At 39.7% G+C, this 16282-nt stretch overlaps 1 protein-coding gene across 3 annotated transcripts in view; it reads left to right on the top strand.

Moving 5' to 3' along the window:
• The window catches only part of MED13L (mediator complex subunit 13L), a 298445-nt gene extending 282562 nt beyond the window's left edge, over window positions 1–15883 (top strand). For all 3 annotated transcript variants that reach the window (XM_058531495.1, XM_058531496.1, XM_058531494.1), the window contains exons 24-31: window positions 121–344; window positions 537–679; window positions 3630–3788; window positions 5286–5462; window positions 6711–6868; window positions 9292–9453; window positions 11682–11794; window positions 12840–15883. In XM_058531495.1, the coding sequence (XP_058387478.1) occupies window positions 121–344; window positions 537–679; window positions 3630–3788; window positions 5286–5462; window positions 6711–6868; window positions 9292–9453; window positions 11682–11794; window positions 12840–12972 (1269 nt within the window). In that variant the 3' untranslated portion in view covers window positions 12973–15883. The remainder of the gene's footprint in view (window positions 1–120; window positions 345–536; window positions 680–3629; window positions 3789–5285; window positions 5463–6710; window positions 6869–9291; window positions 9454–11681; window positions 11795–12839) is intronic.
• The last annotated feature ends 399 nt before the right edge of the window (window positions 15884–16282 follow it).

Below are 16282 nucleotides of genomic sequence, written 5' to 3'. Positions count from 1 at the left end.
ACTAGGGAGCAATGTATTGTCATTACTCCCTGTTGATTTCATTCAGTGCTGTTCTGGGTTTTGTTGTAAATATTAAATTGAGTGGCTTTGTGTTGATGTTGATTTTGATTTTGATTTCAGCGGCCCAGCCCAATCCAGCTTTACTCCCCTCCTTTTATATTGGCCCCAATCAAAGACAAGCAGACAGAGCTGGGAGAGACGTTTGGCGAAGCGAGCCAGAAATACAATGTGCTCTTTGTGGGCTATTGTCTGTCTCACGACCAGCGCTGGCTTTTGGCTTCCTGCACTGACCTCCATGGGGAATTATTAGAAACTTGTATTGTCAATATTGCTTTACCAAACAGGTGAGGAGCCTTGATGTTTATGGTGCATGTAATTGATGCTGTGCCTTTCCTCGGATATGAATCTATCTTATTTTCCTATGTAAATGTAGGCGTTGCTGTGTGGGTGGGTTCCTTAGAATTTTCTAGGTTTTATCCTCCTAAGTGACAACTTTGATTCACTGGGGACCCCTTCCCCATTTCTTTCTTTTTTAGATCACGTAGGAGTAAAGTATCTGCACGTAAAATTGGACTACAGAAGTTGTGGGAATGGTGCATAGGTATTGTCCAAATGACGTCTCTACCCTGGAGAGTTGTAATCGGGCGACTTGGGCGTCTTGGCCATGGGGAGCTTAAAGGTGAGAAATACCTGAAGCAGTAGGTACAGGAAACAGAGGAAAAGGGCTGAGCTAACGTCATTAACCGAGATGAGGGAGAAAATTGTAAAGTTGGTAGTAAGAATAAAGCAGATTGTATTTTCTATTCTTTTAAATGTACAGGATAAACCAGTGGTTTTTAAACTTTTCATTAGCAACAAAACCATTTACCCAAAGAAAATCTTAAATATTGAAGTCCAATACATAAAACAGAAAAAGAATGTTTTAATATAGAAATGATACTCAGTAAATTAGAGTTTCTAACATTTATATAATCTATTGAGTCAGCAAGAAGTCAGTTTTAAGATGAAAATTTTATATCAGAGATTATGGATGATAGTAGAAGTCATATATAAGAACAGCCTTCAGTTTCTTTCATTCGTTTATTTTTGGTGGTTAGTGGTGATGAGCTTTATATTTCTTTCTTTTGTTTTGGTGCTACAATAGCAAGATAATCCAGATTTACGAGGACAGGTAGTTGCAAGTTGGCGCAGTCTGTTTCATTGCCACCGCCTGATAGTCTTCAGTCTAGAAGCTTAAGAGAATGGATCTTTTTAAAGTTGCATCCCTAAATATATCTACCAACTGCTTATATTCCTTATCATAAATATAACAGGCAGTCAGGAAGCACTGAAAGTAACTGTAACATAACCCAACTGACCATGGGCAGCTGCCTGGCCTGGCATTGAGCCAGCTCATTTACTGTCCTAGGGTAGCTGCTTGTACCGTTTTACATGAGCAGTGTGAACAGGCCTAGATTATTTTTTTTTAAGTCTTATTAATTAATCACACATTGATGAAAAGTTCAGTATATGCATATAGATAGGAGAAGTCTTTTTCTAAAATCTGCACAAAAGCAAAGCATATGTCAACAAATGAGCTTGGTGGTTTTGTGTGTGCAAGTATATTAGAGCAGAGTTAGCAGACTTTCTTTGTAAAGAGCCACATAGTAAATATTTTTGACTTTGCAGGGCAGCTGGTCACTGCTGCAGCCACTCAACTCTGCCATTGTAACGTCAAAGCCATAGACAATACCCAAGTGAATGAATATGGCTATGTGCCAATAAGACTTTGTTTACAAAAACAGGTGGTGGGCGATTTGGCCTGTGGACCATAGTTTGCTGACTTTTGCATTAGGGTGGGCGTATTTCTGTACGTGAAATTTATATCAGGTATTTGTGGAACTCCTAAATTAAAACCCCTGATACCGATATAACTTGCATTGTAACAAGTGCCTGAGTGAGTTAACTATTGGGTTTTAATTGCAGTTTATACAAATATTACATAATATGTATTTAAAGAAGTGTTTTCTTAGGAATCTCTCCTACACAAAATTTTTTAGTAACAAATTATACTGTAGACTAATAGAAAATATTACCCTTTTCATTTTTTAAAGAATTTCGTGCTTATAATGAATCTTGTATTAGTAGCCTGGAGGTCTAATACAGTAGGGGATTCATCATTTCATTTCTGTCAGAATTCCTATCTTCTCTCCTAGTACGCCTTTTAGTCAATCTCATTTCTTAAAGGCTTTGGGCTACTCTTAACCCTTGGGAAAAGTTAGAATATAATAGGAAAGAAGAAGAGGGGATAAAATGTAGCATAGTAGTCTAGTCACTTGGTGCTTTGGAAAATTATTAAGGCCATTGCCTTCCCTTTCTGATATTTTAGAAGGGACACACTCTTCTTATCTTTTAGAAGAGAGGAATGTAAGTGTGACCGAGGACCCCATCAAAAGATTGAGAGAAAATGTACTTTCAAGAAATAAAAACATGGAGAAGAGCCTAGTGTACAGGAAATCAGTTTGCCAATCTACAGTTCCTTCCTTTGGGGATCCAAGGTCTGCCACCACATTGCATTTCTCTGGGACAGTATCAGATATGAACCTGTAGATTTCAGAGTCAGCTTTGTGAATTTTTGTTCTTCATCACCAAAGTGTGATAAAATACTTATCCTGCCTTTTCCTTCTTATTTGGTTTTAAACACAGAGCTCACATTTGTTTGATTTTTCTGTAGTTTTTAAAAATGCATTCTTAACGTTCCTGGCCACTTTTATTTCAGCCACTTCAGTTTGAGGTTCATTAGGAATGTGAAATATGAAAAAAGTTTTCCTTTCACCTGCTGTTTAAGGGGAGAATAGCTTGTTTGAAAAAAGTGTGTGGAGGCAGAGAAGCCTGCGGTGGAGGGGCATTTCATCAGTGGAACGTGACGTGACAGCAGTGCGCTGCTGCAGGAATATGACATGCTTCGTGTGTGTCTGTCAGGGAGGTCAAAAGAGAGAACCAAGTACTTTACAATTCCCAGAGTAACAAAACCCTCAACAGTTCTCTGAGTAGACATAGTGCCTTTGTTTGGAAGCAGTAAACACATTAAGAAGAAAATTTGTGCTGACTTGTTAATCTGAACAATTAGCGTTTGGAGCACTTGACTTGCACCCATTGGTTATCAGCTCTTTTGGGCGTTTTAAGAAGGGTTCCCCTTCCTTTCTGCTGCTGCTTGCCTTTCATGGGAACAACCAACCTACAGTAGTAACAAAACGGAGTTTTGCCCCCAACTGTGCTCTCTTCTAAAGAGAAGTGCTGATAGCGACAGTGAAAGACGCAGAGCTGGAGAAGGAGAAAGAACAGACTGGCACTATCATCAGAAAGTGTTTGAAGAGTCTGAATCTTCCTGGGGCTGTGCTGGCCTCTCACAGGTCATTTCAGACATGACTTCAGTCTACAGGATAGGAGCCCTTTGTTTCTTTGTTAATGAAGTGTAATAGAGGTCAAGTAACATTTTCTTTGTAGCAAGGAGGGGAACCTGTATACCCGTATTCCCTTTAGGGCCCAATCCTAGAAATTCAATTACCAGGCAAAACTGGTGAAATGCTCAAACCTCCTATCAATATGAATTTCTAAAGACTGTGTGTGACTGTGATATTTGATTTCAGATTGGAGTATCCTCCTTGGAGAATGTTCACTACAGACAATCAGCAAACGGCTCAAGGACGTGTGCCGGATGTGTGGAATCTCTGCTGCAGACTCTCCTTCTATCCTTAGTGCCTGCCTGGTTGCCATGGAACCCCAGGGGTCCTTTGTAGTGATGCCAGGTAAATCTCTTCTTGTCAGTTTCATTCATTAGGTATCACATCAGTTCAGTCCATTCAAACTTAAGTCCACAGACAAGTGTAGAATATATCTTTATTGTCTTTATAAGAGAAGATTGTACTTAGGGCTCAAAAATGGAAATCATTTAGTCTCTTCCAAGGGGAATGGTTTGTGATTTTATTATCTTTGTTGACCATAGCTTGGGGAGAGCCTAAGTTCTGGACGTGACTGAGAGCTCTTAGAGTCATGGCTAATTACTGTTGCCCGACCCCAAATTGTTGTTAGCGTATGAAATCACCCTCCAAAAACTACTGAAGTGGACACCAGCTTGATACATAATTGAGCATCCTTTTGAAGACAGGTATTTGACAGAATCCCCAGGCAGCCTTGAGAGGATATGGCTGAGGATGAATGGCGAGGCAAATAAAGGTGAAGCATTTAGCACAGTACCTGGCCCACAGTGAGCTCTCAGTAAATCTGACTGCCAGTATGTGGATAGCAAAAACATTGTTGCCACAGAAGTTTTAAAAAGTTAGCAACTAAGCTATTTTATAATTTTATAACTAAGCCGTTTTATACTTTTTAAACCTGTTTTTACCATCCACATATTTCTTTGATCAAATGGGAGACCCTGTCCACTCACTCCCTGTAAAAGTCAATAGTGTTGTGGTGTGAGAAGGAGGTTACTTGTCATCAGTCCAGTGAGAGACGCTGGCCTGCTTGTTAGACCTTAGGTTAACTGTTGCCTGCGCCACTGGGGCAAATTACATAACTTCTTTGTGCTCTGTCCTCTTCGTGAAATGAGGGTGATAGTTCCTACCTCAGTGTGGCTGTGATGACTGAAAGAGATGACAGGCATAAAGTGTTCATGTATTAAGTATTCAATAAATGTTAGTTATAACAATTATTAGTTGAATGGTACCATTTCTATAGAATTGTATCGTTTAGGAGAACAGTACTTAATTTAGTGAGCAACCACAGGAGGGAAGAAAGTGGGAGATTCATTTGTAGAAATACTTCCTGGGGCCGGCCCTGTGGTGGAGTGGTGAAGTACGGCGCACTCTGCGTCGCTGGCCCAGGTTCACCGGTTTGGATCCTGTGCACAGACCTACACCGCTTGTCCACCACGCTGTGGCGGTGTCCCACATACAAAATAGAGGAGGACTGGCACAGATGTTAGCTCAGAGCTAATCTTCCTCAATGGAAAAAAGAGGAAGATTGGCAACAGATAAGTAATGAAAACATATTTGGTGGACTCAGTCCAGTTTTATCTTATCCCTTCCAGTGTGAAATGAGGCTTGGGCTGTCATAGCTATATGCTCTGACTCAGTTTCTTTGAAGTTATTTAAACAGTTGGGCTCAGCTTTAGGTGGGTATCCATCATGACAGTTGTGTCAGACTCAGATCACTGCAGCTCACTTCCTCTTAAAATTTCATTCCTGGAGTTGTTTACTGCTGCACAAAAGGAATTGATACAATTCTTTTTTTTTTTTTTGAAGATGCTGTCACAATGGGTTCTGTTTTTGGCCGAAGTACTGCACTAAACATGCAGTCATCTCAGCTTAACACCCCTCAAGATGCTTCTTGTACACACATCTTGGTGTTCCCAACATCATCAACCATCCAAGTGGCTCCAGCCAACTATCCCAATGAAGATGGATTTAGCCCCAACAATGGTGAGTGAAAGACCCTATATGGATAGAGCTCCACTCCTCAACAAGACACAGAGCTAGAGTATGGAGTCACTGGGCTGCTGCAGTTTTCTTTGTTGTAATAAACAATATGAAATATGAAGAGGGGATTGAAGGGTTGAGAATCTTTTTGGTTTTGAAGATTTAATTTGTACAGTTACCAAGACCAAATAAATAACTTTCCTCTCCTCGGTAGTTAACTTTCTCCTTTTTCATTAAAGGCAAAAAAATACTATCTGTTAGGTAGTGTCCTACACATGGGTGTCACTCTTTCAATAATTATTTCTTGATCTATCTTGAAATCTGTGAGGACTGCTAGGCAAAATGAAGATAGCACCTGCCTTTAGCTAATCATTGAGAGTCTAATTTGCTCTAAAACAACTCCTTATTTGATTATTCTTAGATTTTTTTGGTTTGAATATCTATTAAGGCATTTGTTAAGAAATGGTTATTTATAAACTGTAAAATGCTCAATATAATGCAGGCATTTGCATTATTTTTTGAAAAATTTTTAACAGCTACCAGCATTTACTCCTGTTAAATGGGGTGGGAAAAAAGATGCCATACTTTATATATATATGTATACCATATATAGTATGATCACAATGGAATAACAAATAAGAGAAAAAGAAAGAATCATAGCAAAAATGTTCATGCTGATTGGGTTGTGGGTGATGGTTTTCCCCTTTTCTTTCCAAATTTTCTGCTGTAAGTATACCTTACTTTTATAATGTAGGAGAGACTTTTTTAAAGAAAACATTGTGCTGTGATCTGCTGTTGGAATAGGCCTGCAGTTTCAGTGAGGTCCACGCCAATTAACATGCATTACTTCAGCTCCAGTATTTTAGATGCTAATTGGATGCATAGATGGAGTCTGCTGTTTTCTTGGATGGTGTCAATTTTAACTTTGTTTAATAATTAAATTGCTGCTTTAGCTGTTTTGCCATCTTTTTATGTGCCTTTGGAGGCTATACAAAGTGTTGGAGTTTTAATTTATGTTCTTTATTTCTCCATTCTGTTAATACTTCACATTAGGAGATCATTGGAGAGAGTACAAAATGAAAGAATACTTTGCAGAAAGAGCACCTTGCATCCAGTAGGCATGCATTAAATCTTACTAAGTTGTTAACAACACATGTCTCTAACAGTCACAGGTGAACAAAAGAATATGTCGGTTAAGTTGAGGATATGGATTATTTTTTTAATTTTGTGCTTGTTTTCCCTCCCCTCTAGATGATATGTTTGTTGACCTTCCATTCCCAGATGATATGGACAATGATATTGGTATATTAATGACTGGGAACCTCCATTCCTCTCCCAACTCCTCCCCAGTCCCCTCCCCAGGCTCTCCTTCTGGAATTGGCGTGGGCTCTCACTTCCAGCATAGTCGGGTAAGGATGATCTGAAGTAGGTTGGTGAAAACCAGCTCAGCCTGCAGGAATAATCCTCTAGAAGTGTCATCAGCTTTTTACTACATGCACCTTTCTTCTCGTTAGTCTTGGTCCCTGGTACGAGAGAAATAAGTGTGGGAAAGCAACTTGGTAGTTGTTCCATTTTGACTAATGGCAGGAATTTGGGAGAAATGTATTATTATTCCTGATGAATGTGTTTTATCAGAAGCATAGTCCTATTATAACTGCAAGAGTTTTGTGCAATTATTGTTTTCTTAGCAAAAATTAGTTTTTGGTTGCCTGTTGCTTCCCAGTTATTTTTTATTTTTTGCCAAAATAGTGGCTTTTCAGAGGCTAGTTCAGCAGTGCTGCTTATGTAACATGCAGAGGAACTGGGTTACTTGAGGAACACATTGTTGGTGGCTGATTATTCTGAGAGGAGCCTGCCTGTTCTTGGTTCATGCCGTGGTGCCTGTATTTGTGCAAACCCGATCTTCTCTATAGCCAGCCTGCAGGAGTGGCAAGAGTCTGCAGGAGGTTGGTTTTGGAGAAGTGTCCAGATTAATGCCAGGGTATTAAGGAAAAAAACCAGAGCTTACAACTAGTTTCATCTTTAAATATCCCAGGGATTTTGGAGGTGGATTAACAGAAGATTGAAGAGTTAAATGTTCTGCCGTAGTTTGTGTTAACTTCCTTTAAAAGCTGGATGATTCACGCCTTATTACTGTATTATACTTCTTATTTAAAATGTTATGAGATTGAGGGGTTAAGACACAGAAAAATAGCTACGTCTAATATCTTAAACTGGACGAGGGTAACCCTGCTCACACTCCTTTAGACACAAAGATGTACTTAGAGGACTCAGGTTTCTGTTAGGTGGGACTTTTATTGCCAGCCCTGAGTTCACTGAAGGACAGTCAAGAGAAGGAAGATTTAAAACTTTAGTCGGTGAGCAGATAAACAGGGAAGGGCAACTCAATAGACTGCTCTCATGTTAACTGCCGGCCCCCCATTTCCTCATCTGGAAGGAAGAGATTTTAAGTGTCTTTATTTCCTCCACAGTCATTTGCCAGTTCATGACAGTTTATTGGTTCATTGGAGATTGTTGTGACAGGAACCCAGAGCACAGGTTTTACACTGGGTAGTTTTAATCAGGATTAATGAATTCTGGAGGCAAATAGTGTAGCAGCTAAGAATGTGTGCCCTGAAGTTTGATAAATCCAGCTCTGAGTGACAGCAGTACAGCTTACTAGCATCGTGACCTTGGACAAGCTTACTTCACCCTTCATAGCCTTAGTTACCGTATCTGTGAAATGGAAATAATAGCAACTACCTCCCAGTACTGGTTGTTGTAATTCAGTTTATCCATTAACAAAGAACTGGTAATTGAAGTGTAATGTTAGTTTTGTAAGAAACAGAGGTGGGCTGCATTTTCTCCCTTTGTTGGAGCCTCAAGCCTTCAAGTCGTTAATTGCATGTCACAGTTTAAACAGCGCTGTTCTGAAGCTGGTCATGTGGCCTCTTTCAGTCCTGAGCACCTGCAGCCAGGTGACCCGGGAGAGGCTTTCAGCATTTCCTCTTTCTGAACCATTAAACATTCTTTGACATCCAATTAAGACATTATAACAGGGGAAAGAACTTGTTCAAGGTTGCAGTAATTTTTATTTTTTAACCATCTCAGAATAACCATCTCTCAACTTGATGTAGTGGTTGAGGATTTTTTTTTCCCTCAAAACAGAAGGCTTTTGAAAACAAACAGATTACTTATTATTGCTTGCATAAAAGATACATTTTCAACTCTTGAAGCTAGCTAAAAGAATCAAAGATGAGGAAAATGTCAATTGCAGAAAGGCTCTTATTAAGGGGATTACTGCCTATTGATATAATTAATAAGGCTTCCTCACGAGCAGATCTTACCCTGCTGGCAGGCCAGGAATATGAGTGCCGTGCACATACTGGTGAAGCGTGTTACATTGTCCTAGTCAGTGTGGGTGACAGTAGACGGGCAAGTGTGCCCATGTGTTTGTGGCTGGTTGCTGGTGAAAGAGCACAAGAGCGTGGTGGTATCCTCGGCTGTCCGGGGTTCTACTCTTTCCACTTTTAGTTTGTTACCTAATGGCACCACAGAACAGGTTTTACATTCTGCAGAAAAGAAACCAGAGAAAATAAATCTGTACGTACTTGCCTACTGTTGTTAGTTTTGTTGGTACCTTCTGCCTGAGCTGTAGTCTTCATCAGATATCTGTGTGTGCAGCAGACAGTGCCTCTCTTACCTTTCTCCATCCCCTGGTGTTTTTGTGTGCATGCTGCCAGACAGGGAATTAGTTGCTACAGTATGCAGGGTGACTTGATAAAAAGTTGATTTTCAAAGCGTTGTTTGAAGTGATAAATGCTGATCACGCTTTTGGGACTTTGTTTTTCAGAGCCAGGGCGAGCGTCTTCTTTCTAGAGAAGCGCCTGAGGAGCTGAAGCAGCAGCCTCTGGCCCTTGGATATTTTGTGTCAACTGCCAAAGCGGAGAATCTCCCCCAGTGGTTCTGGTCATCATGTCCCCAGGCTCAGAACCAGTGCCCCCTCTTCCTAAAGGTTGGTTTAGTGTCATGTTTGAAGTTTTGGGGGATGAGTGACATGCTTAAGTTCAATTTTGGTTAGAAATTTATGTCTTAGTCACCATAGTCTTATTCTGTTCCTTGTTTCTCTCACATCTACTTATAGTCTGAGGATATTTTAATTACAGTTGTAGGTGGAGAGTGGAATTTAGGAGAGGAACCCAAAACCATATCACAAATCAGTGAATCACATTACCCCAAGGAGGACACTTTGTAGGGCCCGAAGGGTACGTCTAGGGTGGGCACATGGTTCTGTGTAACAGTCTTTCTCCAAGTGCCTATCACGTTGCCATCAGAGCCGGTGAGCCCGAGTACAGATGATGATAACTAGCTGTCCTCTTCCCCCCCGCCACGGGCTGTCAGTGTTCTTCATTAGAGTAGCACCAGAGTCAGCTACAGAATCCCATGTTTATGCTTGCTTCTGTCTGTCTATTCCTTGGAACCTTTTAATCCAAATTAAGGATTAAAAACAAAAAATTTCCCACTTCCAGTTTGGATGGAAGAACCTAGAATGAAATCCATTTCTCACCCACCGGTTGACAAAAAGGCAAAGGTTTGACAACATACTCTCTTGGCAGGTCTGAGGGGAGAAGGCCTTGGTTCTGGTGGGAAGGCCAGATACTACAACCCCACACATTTCCCTTTTGATGTAGCAATCCCACCTCTAGAAATCCATTCAAAAGATATTGGGGCAAAAACAGAAAATGACATATGTAAAAGATTAGAAACAACTGAAATGTCCATCAGTAAGGGACTGGTTGAATAAGCTCTAGTACATCCTTACAGTGGAGAATTAGTCACCCATAACAAAATGAGGAATATTTTTATATACTCATTCTGTGGCGTATAGATTCCCATGGAGTAATCAGTAAGATACACACACACACCCACCCACCCACATACGTATACACATATCTACTTATATTTTCAGAAAGAAACAATGGAAGGTTAAACCAAAAACAATTGAAGCAATTTTCTTTTTCTAATGACTTTAACATATTATTATGAAATCAAAGAAGTTATGTAAAACCTCATGTAATCTTTATTTTGAATTGGAATTATCAGCATGAGGTTAGATTTATGTATTTATTTTTTAGATTTATTTTTTCCTCTCTATAAAAGTATGCACATTTTTTAGCTCTGTGTACTGGAAAGCTGAGCAGCAATGACAGCTTAGTAGCAATAAACACCTTAATTGCCACGATTGTTGTTCCTAAATACCATTTCTCGCTTAAAAGTTTACTGTTTAACATTCAAAGAGTTCTTTGGAGAAGTGACTGATTCCAGTTTTGAAGTAAGAAATACTCACGATGAACCTGGGCCATCTCGTCACACCTAAAAGCAGAGAAGTTACCTAAGATTATTAGGGTCCTATCAAAGAACCCGGGAGCCAACCTGGAGAGGTTTCCATTGCCCAGGGATGGGACAATTTGATCATCAAAAAGCATGATGACAGCAGTAGATTGCAACAAATCCATGAGTTCATAATTATACTGAAAACAAAACAATTATCAGTCACCTTTTGAAGCTGCTAGAGCAGCAACTCATTAATCTGAAAATTGAAAAATAAAGAGAGAAGATCAAGCATTTCTATTCCCTCTCCTTTCCATATTATATTTCTTAGTTGTTTAATAAAGTAATCTGTGCTAAAACCACTAGATGAAAAATTGGTGGAGAGCTTCCTAGTGGATGGAGCATGCTGGGACCTACTGAATCCAGTGATCAGTCCTATTACTTCATGGGAGACAGCAGACGTTAGGTGCCTTTTGATGTGATGCGATAAGAAGGGTGCAGCACCAGCTATGAAGTGTTCTTCCCCTCCACCTCCCAACAAAGAAAAGAGTCTGGACCTAATTGAGCCTCTAGAACTAACTATTGATTCGTGGGAAACCGGAAAAGGACACCACCACCACAAGGCCGCAGTCAGCCATACCCAGTCTCTGAAGGCTGCTACAGATGAAGACCTGAAGAGGCACATCGTTTAGACATTTGCAGTTCATTTGCAAAGCTAGCTTTTTTTTCATCTCTAGGATGTGGGGTTATTTGGGATCACATTGGGATTACTGAGCAGTTTAAAGTTCATAGACTCATAGAAGCCCTGACTTCTAAGAGCTAGAGAGCATCTGCTCTGGCAGACATGGCCTGCCTCTTTTCTCCCCATGGTTAACTAGACCAGGAAGGTAACTATCTTTATTCTTTCGCCAGGCTTCGCTGCATCACCACATTTCTGTAGCACAGACGGATGAACTTCTCCCTGCCAGGAATTCTCAGCGGGTTCCACATCCTCTTGACTCCAAAACCACATCTGATGTTTTAAGGTAGATTCAGACCTGGTCAGCATAACAGTACAGTCTGAAATCATATTCCTTTGCACTTGTTTTTCCAAGGTGTCTTAACTGAAGTGTGGTATTCATGGAAGAGATGCTACTTTCTGTGCAGTGGAGCACTGTCTGATGAGCCAGTGAGAGCCACAGTCCCCCGATATGTGCATAGGACAGTGTAGCATGCTTTGTTAAATTAGATAGTTGTGTGCAAGCACAATGGCCCCTGCTTCCTGTTTAGAGGAGGCATTTCATGGTGATGAAAATAGGTCAGAATTAGAGGGTGAGTAGTTTGAAGACAGAGCCTGGAACTTAAGGCACTTGGCTTTGAAAACATTTTTTACCTTTTCTGACGTAGATTATATAAATAAAATTAACTAGAATATAAATTCCATAGTTGGGAAATACCTCCTAGAAGTGTGTACCAATTGTCTTGCACTTTAGCAGGCCGTAAATGTTCTTCATGTACCTTGAGAAAATATATACACGTTTTCTAATAATCAGATGATTGGGGAGTTGTAGTTAAGCAAGAAGCTGATCACCGTGGTTTTGGCTTCCAGGGCCTCTAGAGCAACACTGTCCAAAGGAAATACAATGTGAGCCACAATCTGATTGAAACTTTTCTAGTAGCCACATTAAAATAGTAAAAGGAGATCTGTGAAGTTAATTTTAGTAATAAATTTATCAATCAAAAAGATATCAAAATAATATCAAATATATCAAAAATAATCATTTCAACAGTAATCAGTATAAAAATATTTGTGAGCCATCTTACATGCTTTTTTTAATACTAAGTCTTTGAAGTCTGGTGCCTGTTTTATGCTTGCAGCATATCTGAATTCACTTGCGGCCAGTGGCTGCCATATTGGACAGTGCAGGTCTAGAAGCAAGGGGGAGCATGAGAAAAAGAACTACGGAAAAGAGCTGGGGGCAAGTGCAGGAATGACGTCAGGCCTTCTGCTGACGTCTGGAATGTTAGAATTTGCAGCCCAGCCTTGCCTCTACCGTGCCTCGTGCCTGATCTGTGTGTTCCCTCCGGCAGGTTTGTTTTGGAGCAGTACAACGCCCTATCCTGGCTCACGTGCAACCCGGCCACCCAGGACCGTACCTCCTGCCTTCCCGTCCACTTTGTGGTGCTCACTCAGTTGTACAATGCCATCATGAATATACTTTAATTGGAAAAGCACTTGTTCTCTCTGGCTCAGTTCCTTCTCCCGCAACCTCAGTCCAAGGAACCTGCTACACTCTGCAAATACCCACATTCTCTTCTTGAGACCACTCTCCACAGTCCTGCACTGTGATTCCTTCTCAGCAGGCACATGTCATTTCTGCAGTGTTCGTTACTAGAGTGACTCATTGACACTTCTCTCATGGACCTGGAAACTTCCATAAGCAGTGACTTTCAGCCAGTGTTATGGTGTGCGCAGCCCCAAACCACTGGTCCACAGGAAGTTTTTTTTGTTGTTGGTTTTTAAGAGGGAAACAGAAGAGACGGTATCCTTTTGCACAAGAGTCTGTGTTTTCAGTCTCTGTTTAAAAATAAGGGCAGTTTAGCCCTTTGGATGAAATCCTCTAGTTATTGGTCTATGGCCTGTGGGTTACCTGAACTCCATAATCTGGGACTTTTTGACAGTAAGAACCAGCTCAAGTATGTGATTTCGTAATGGGGTTTCTGTCTCCCTAGTGCTCCCATCTAGGTTGCCGTGAGTGCTTTGGTTGACTTCATACCTGTGTGTAGATACAAAAGGTCTGGAGACATCTTCATTTTGTTTATTTATTTTAAGTTGTTTTGTCATATAGTTTTTGTGACTTACTTTTAATTTTTTTAATTCGCGAGGACCAGGTACAGTAGCTGAAACCCAACTCAGATCCACCATAGGATTCTTTGAGTACGTACCTCTGTCCTAGAAGCCGGAAAAGGAGTGGAAACAAACTGGGGAGACCATGCCTAAAAGTAATATATTTAAAACGACCCGGCAGTGGGTTTTGTTCAGAACAAACTGGGTAAACATTCTGCCATGTTCCTTATTAAAGTGGCCAGCGTTTCATGAAGGTTAACATTTTTATACAGAAGGCAGTCAAGCTCAACCCAGAGCCATGGAGGCAAGTACCTTCATTAGTTTTCTATAATCACAGTGGGAATATATTTTCTAGTGAATTCTTATTGAAAGCCAGGTCTCTCCTCTCATTAGATCAAAAGGGACTCATGTACATATCACAATCGAAAGTGTTTGCTCATAAAATCGGTTATAAATATGGTGAATTTTTTCTGGACCATAGGAATATTATTTCAAAGAAATATTACAACTTAACCATAAAATTAGTACTTGAAGTTGAGCCTCCGTGGTGGGACTTTTTTTAAAAAATGCCTTTTTAAAGCATTAATGGCTAATTGAAGTATTTTATGACTCCTCATTCCGGGCCCAAGAGGGTTGTCTCTAAGACTCCGTTTCTAACCCTTGCATTGCTGTGCGTGTCTGTCTGAGGGCAGTGGGCATGGGCTTGCCTCCCGTGAGCCGCTCTGATCAGGCTGTTGAGTTCTAGTCATCTGTGGAGAGAATCATGCAAATTTTAAAAGTTCTTCCAAGAGACTTCCATATCCTGGTTATTAACAAAAAAAGGAAAAATGTAATAACTGATATGATTTTGTAAAAGTATTTTTCTTGAAATAATCTAACGTTTAAAACATTATATTAAAAAAAAAGTTGTGTGGTGGGAATGTGAAAGCAGAGAAATAACTTGTAAATGGGTAATTTTGTTCTCTGTACCACCAATTGAAGGGGGGGTTGACTTTCGCAATGTATAGGTTAAAAAAATCTGATATATCAAACCATTTGTATCTAATGTGTACAGTGTAAAATTGACTTTAAAAATATTGCAGTGCTATTTTTTCTTAATCAGAAAGGAAAAATTCTCAAGGCCTTTTGAAGAGCATAAGATGATGAAGATTGTAAACTTGTATAAAATTATCTTGGTGAGAAGACAAATTGTAAAGTAGATATTTGTAATCTTTTACCACTTTGGGGTTGCTTTTTTCCCAGAATTCATCAGAACTTTGAATTTTTTTTTAAAATGGGCTGTTTTTAATGCAGGGGCTTTTCTTCCCTAGAAACCCAATTCTAAGCAAAAAAAAAGATAAAAAAAACCTACAAAAAACAAAAAACCCCTACAAAAATTAAAAAAAAAAAAAAGGCAGCAAAGGGTAGTTTTCATCTGGTGTCTTTTATTTAAGTTTTTTAAGTTAAGAAAAGCTGGTGACATATTTATACGTTTTTGTGCAAAAATAAATGAATGGCAATAGATTTTAAAAAATCTTATTATGTACTTCTGTGTGAAAAAGTCTGTATAATATTTCCCTTAAATATGCATTATTTTACTTGTGAGTTTTTTACTGAATTAATCTGAAATGTACAAGCCCTGGATTTGCTACAGAGTGAGAAGTTATTTTATTTTTTTTTATTTTTAATTTTGGAAATTCTGCAGAAATCAGAACTCTTCCCATGGTTTGAACTAAAAAGGGGAGATGGGGAGGGGACAGGGGTGGGGTTGCCCAGCATGCTCGTGTGTATATTTCAGAACCTTTTTTAAATGTAAAAGCTGTACATTTCTGGGAAGTTCTGAATTTCTTTTGTTTCCTTTTTTCCTTCAAGCATTTTGCAGTGAGCTTCTTTTATATATAGCAAACAATTTGAAAGAATACAAAAATATGTGAAGTTCATTTAAAAAACTACAGTATAGCGCTGGTACAGTACACTAAAAGACTTTGATAAAAAGAAACAATACTAAAAGGCCTCCATTTTAAATGTCATTCATATATACCTTGTGAATGAGAGCTATATACTTTTACACACTTTTTTAGAGGAATAAATTATTGAATTACTGAAACTTTGAGTGGCTTTTTTCCCCTCCTATCTTGCCTTTGTAATAAAAATGATGTACGCCTGTTCGAAAGGTGTATGTATTATGGATTGAACAATCCTTGACTAGGAGCCAGGCTCTCCCTTCCATGGTAAAATGGACATAGAATTTTACTGCCCTAATCACCCCATCCAACAGCTGTTCTCAGATGGTATTCTCATACTCCAAAGGACAAGTCACACGCGCGTGCACACACACACACACACACACACACACACAGAGCATTGAATTAGGATTCCTGTTGTTTAGTTCCTTAACTGTTACAGTAGGTCACATCTAACTGTGTCTCCCACCTCTAAGATTGCGGTCAATCCTAGAACAAACTGCAAGTCTGTCTTCCACTTCCTTTCTCTTCCCAGTCCCAGCCGGTTTCTTTTTGATGTTCCTTGGAAATAACAGACGTCTCTCTTTGCTGTTTTCTGATTGACAGGCTGGGGACAGTAGTATGTCATCCAACGTGCCCGAATACAAGCAAGGTGCTTGCTGACTGCCTGGCACCCACTATGTTGTTCTCTTCTCCTTGGGTCCATCCAGTAGGAAAAACCACATGCTCTTGGGACAGAATCT

The sequence above is a fragment of the Diceros bicornis genome, chromosome 35 (assembly GCF_020826845.1).
Source record: "Diceros bicornis minor isolate mBicDic1 chromosome 35, mDicBic1.mat.cur, whole genome shotgun sequence".
Taxonomy (NCBI): domain Eukaryota; kingdom Metazoa; phylum Chordata; class Mammalia; order Perissodactyla; family Rhinocerotidae; genus Diceros; species Diceros bicornis.
This window is presented reverse-complemented; position numbering and strand designations above follow the sequence as displayed.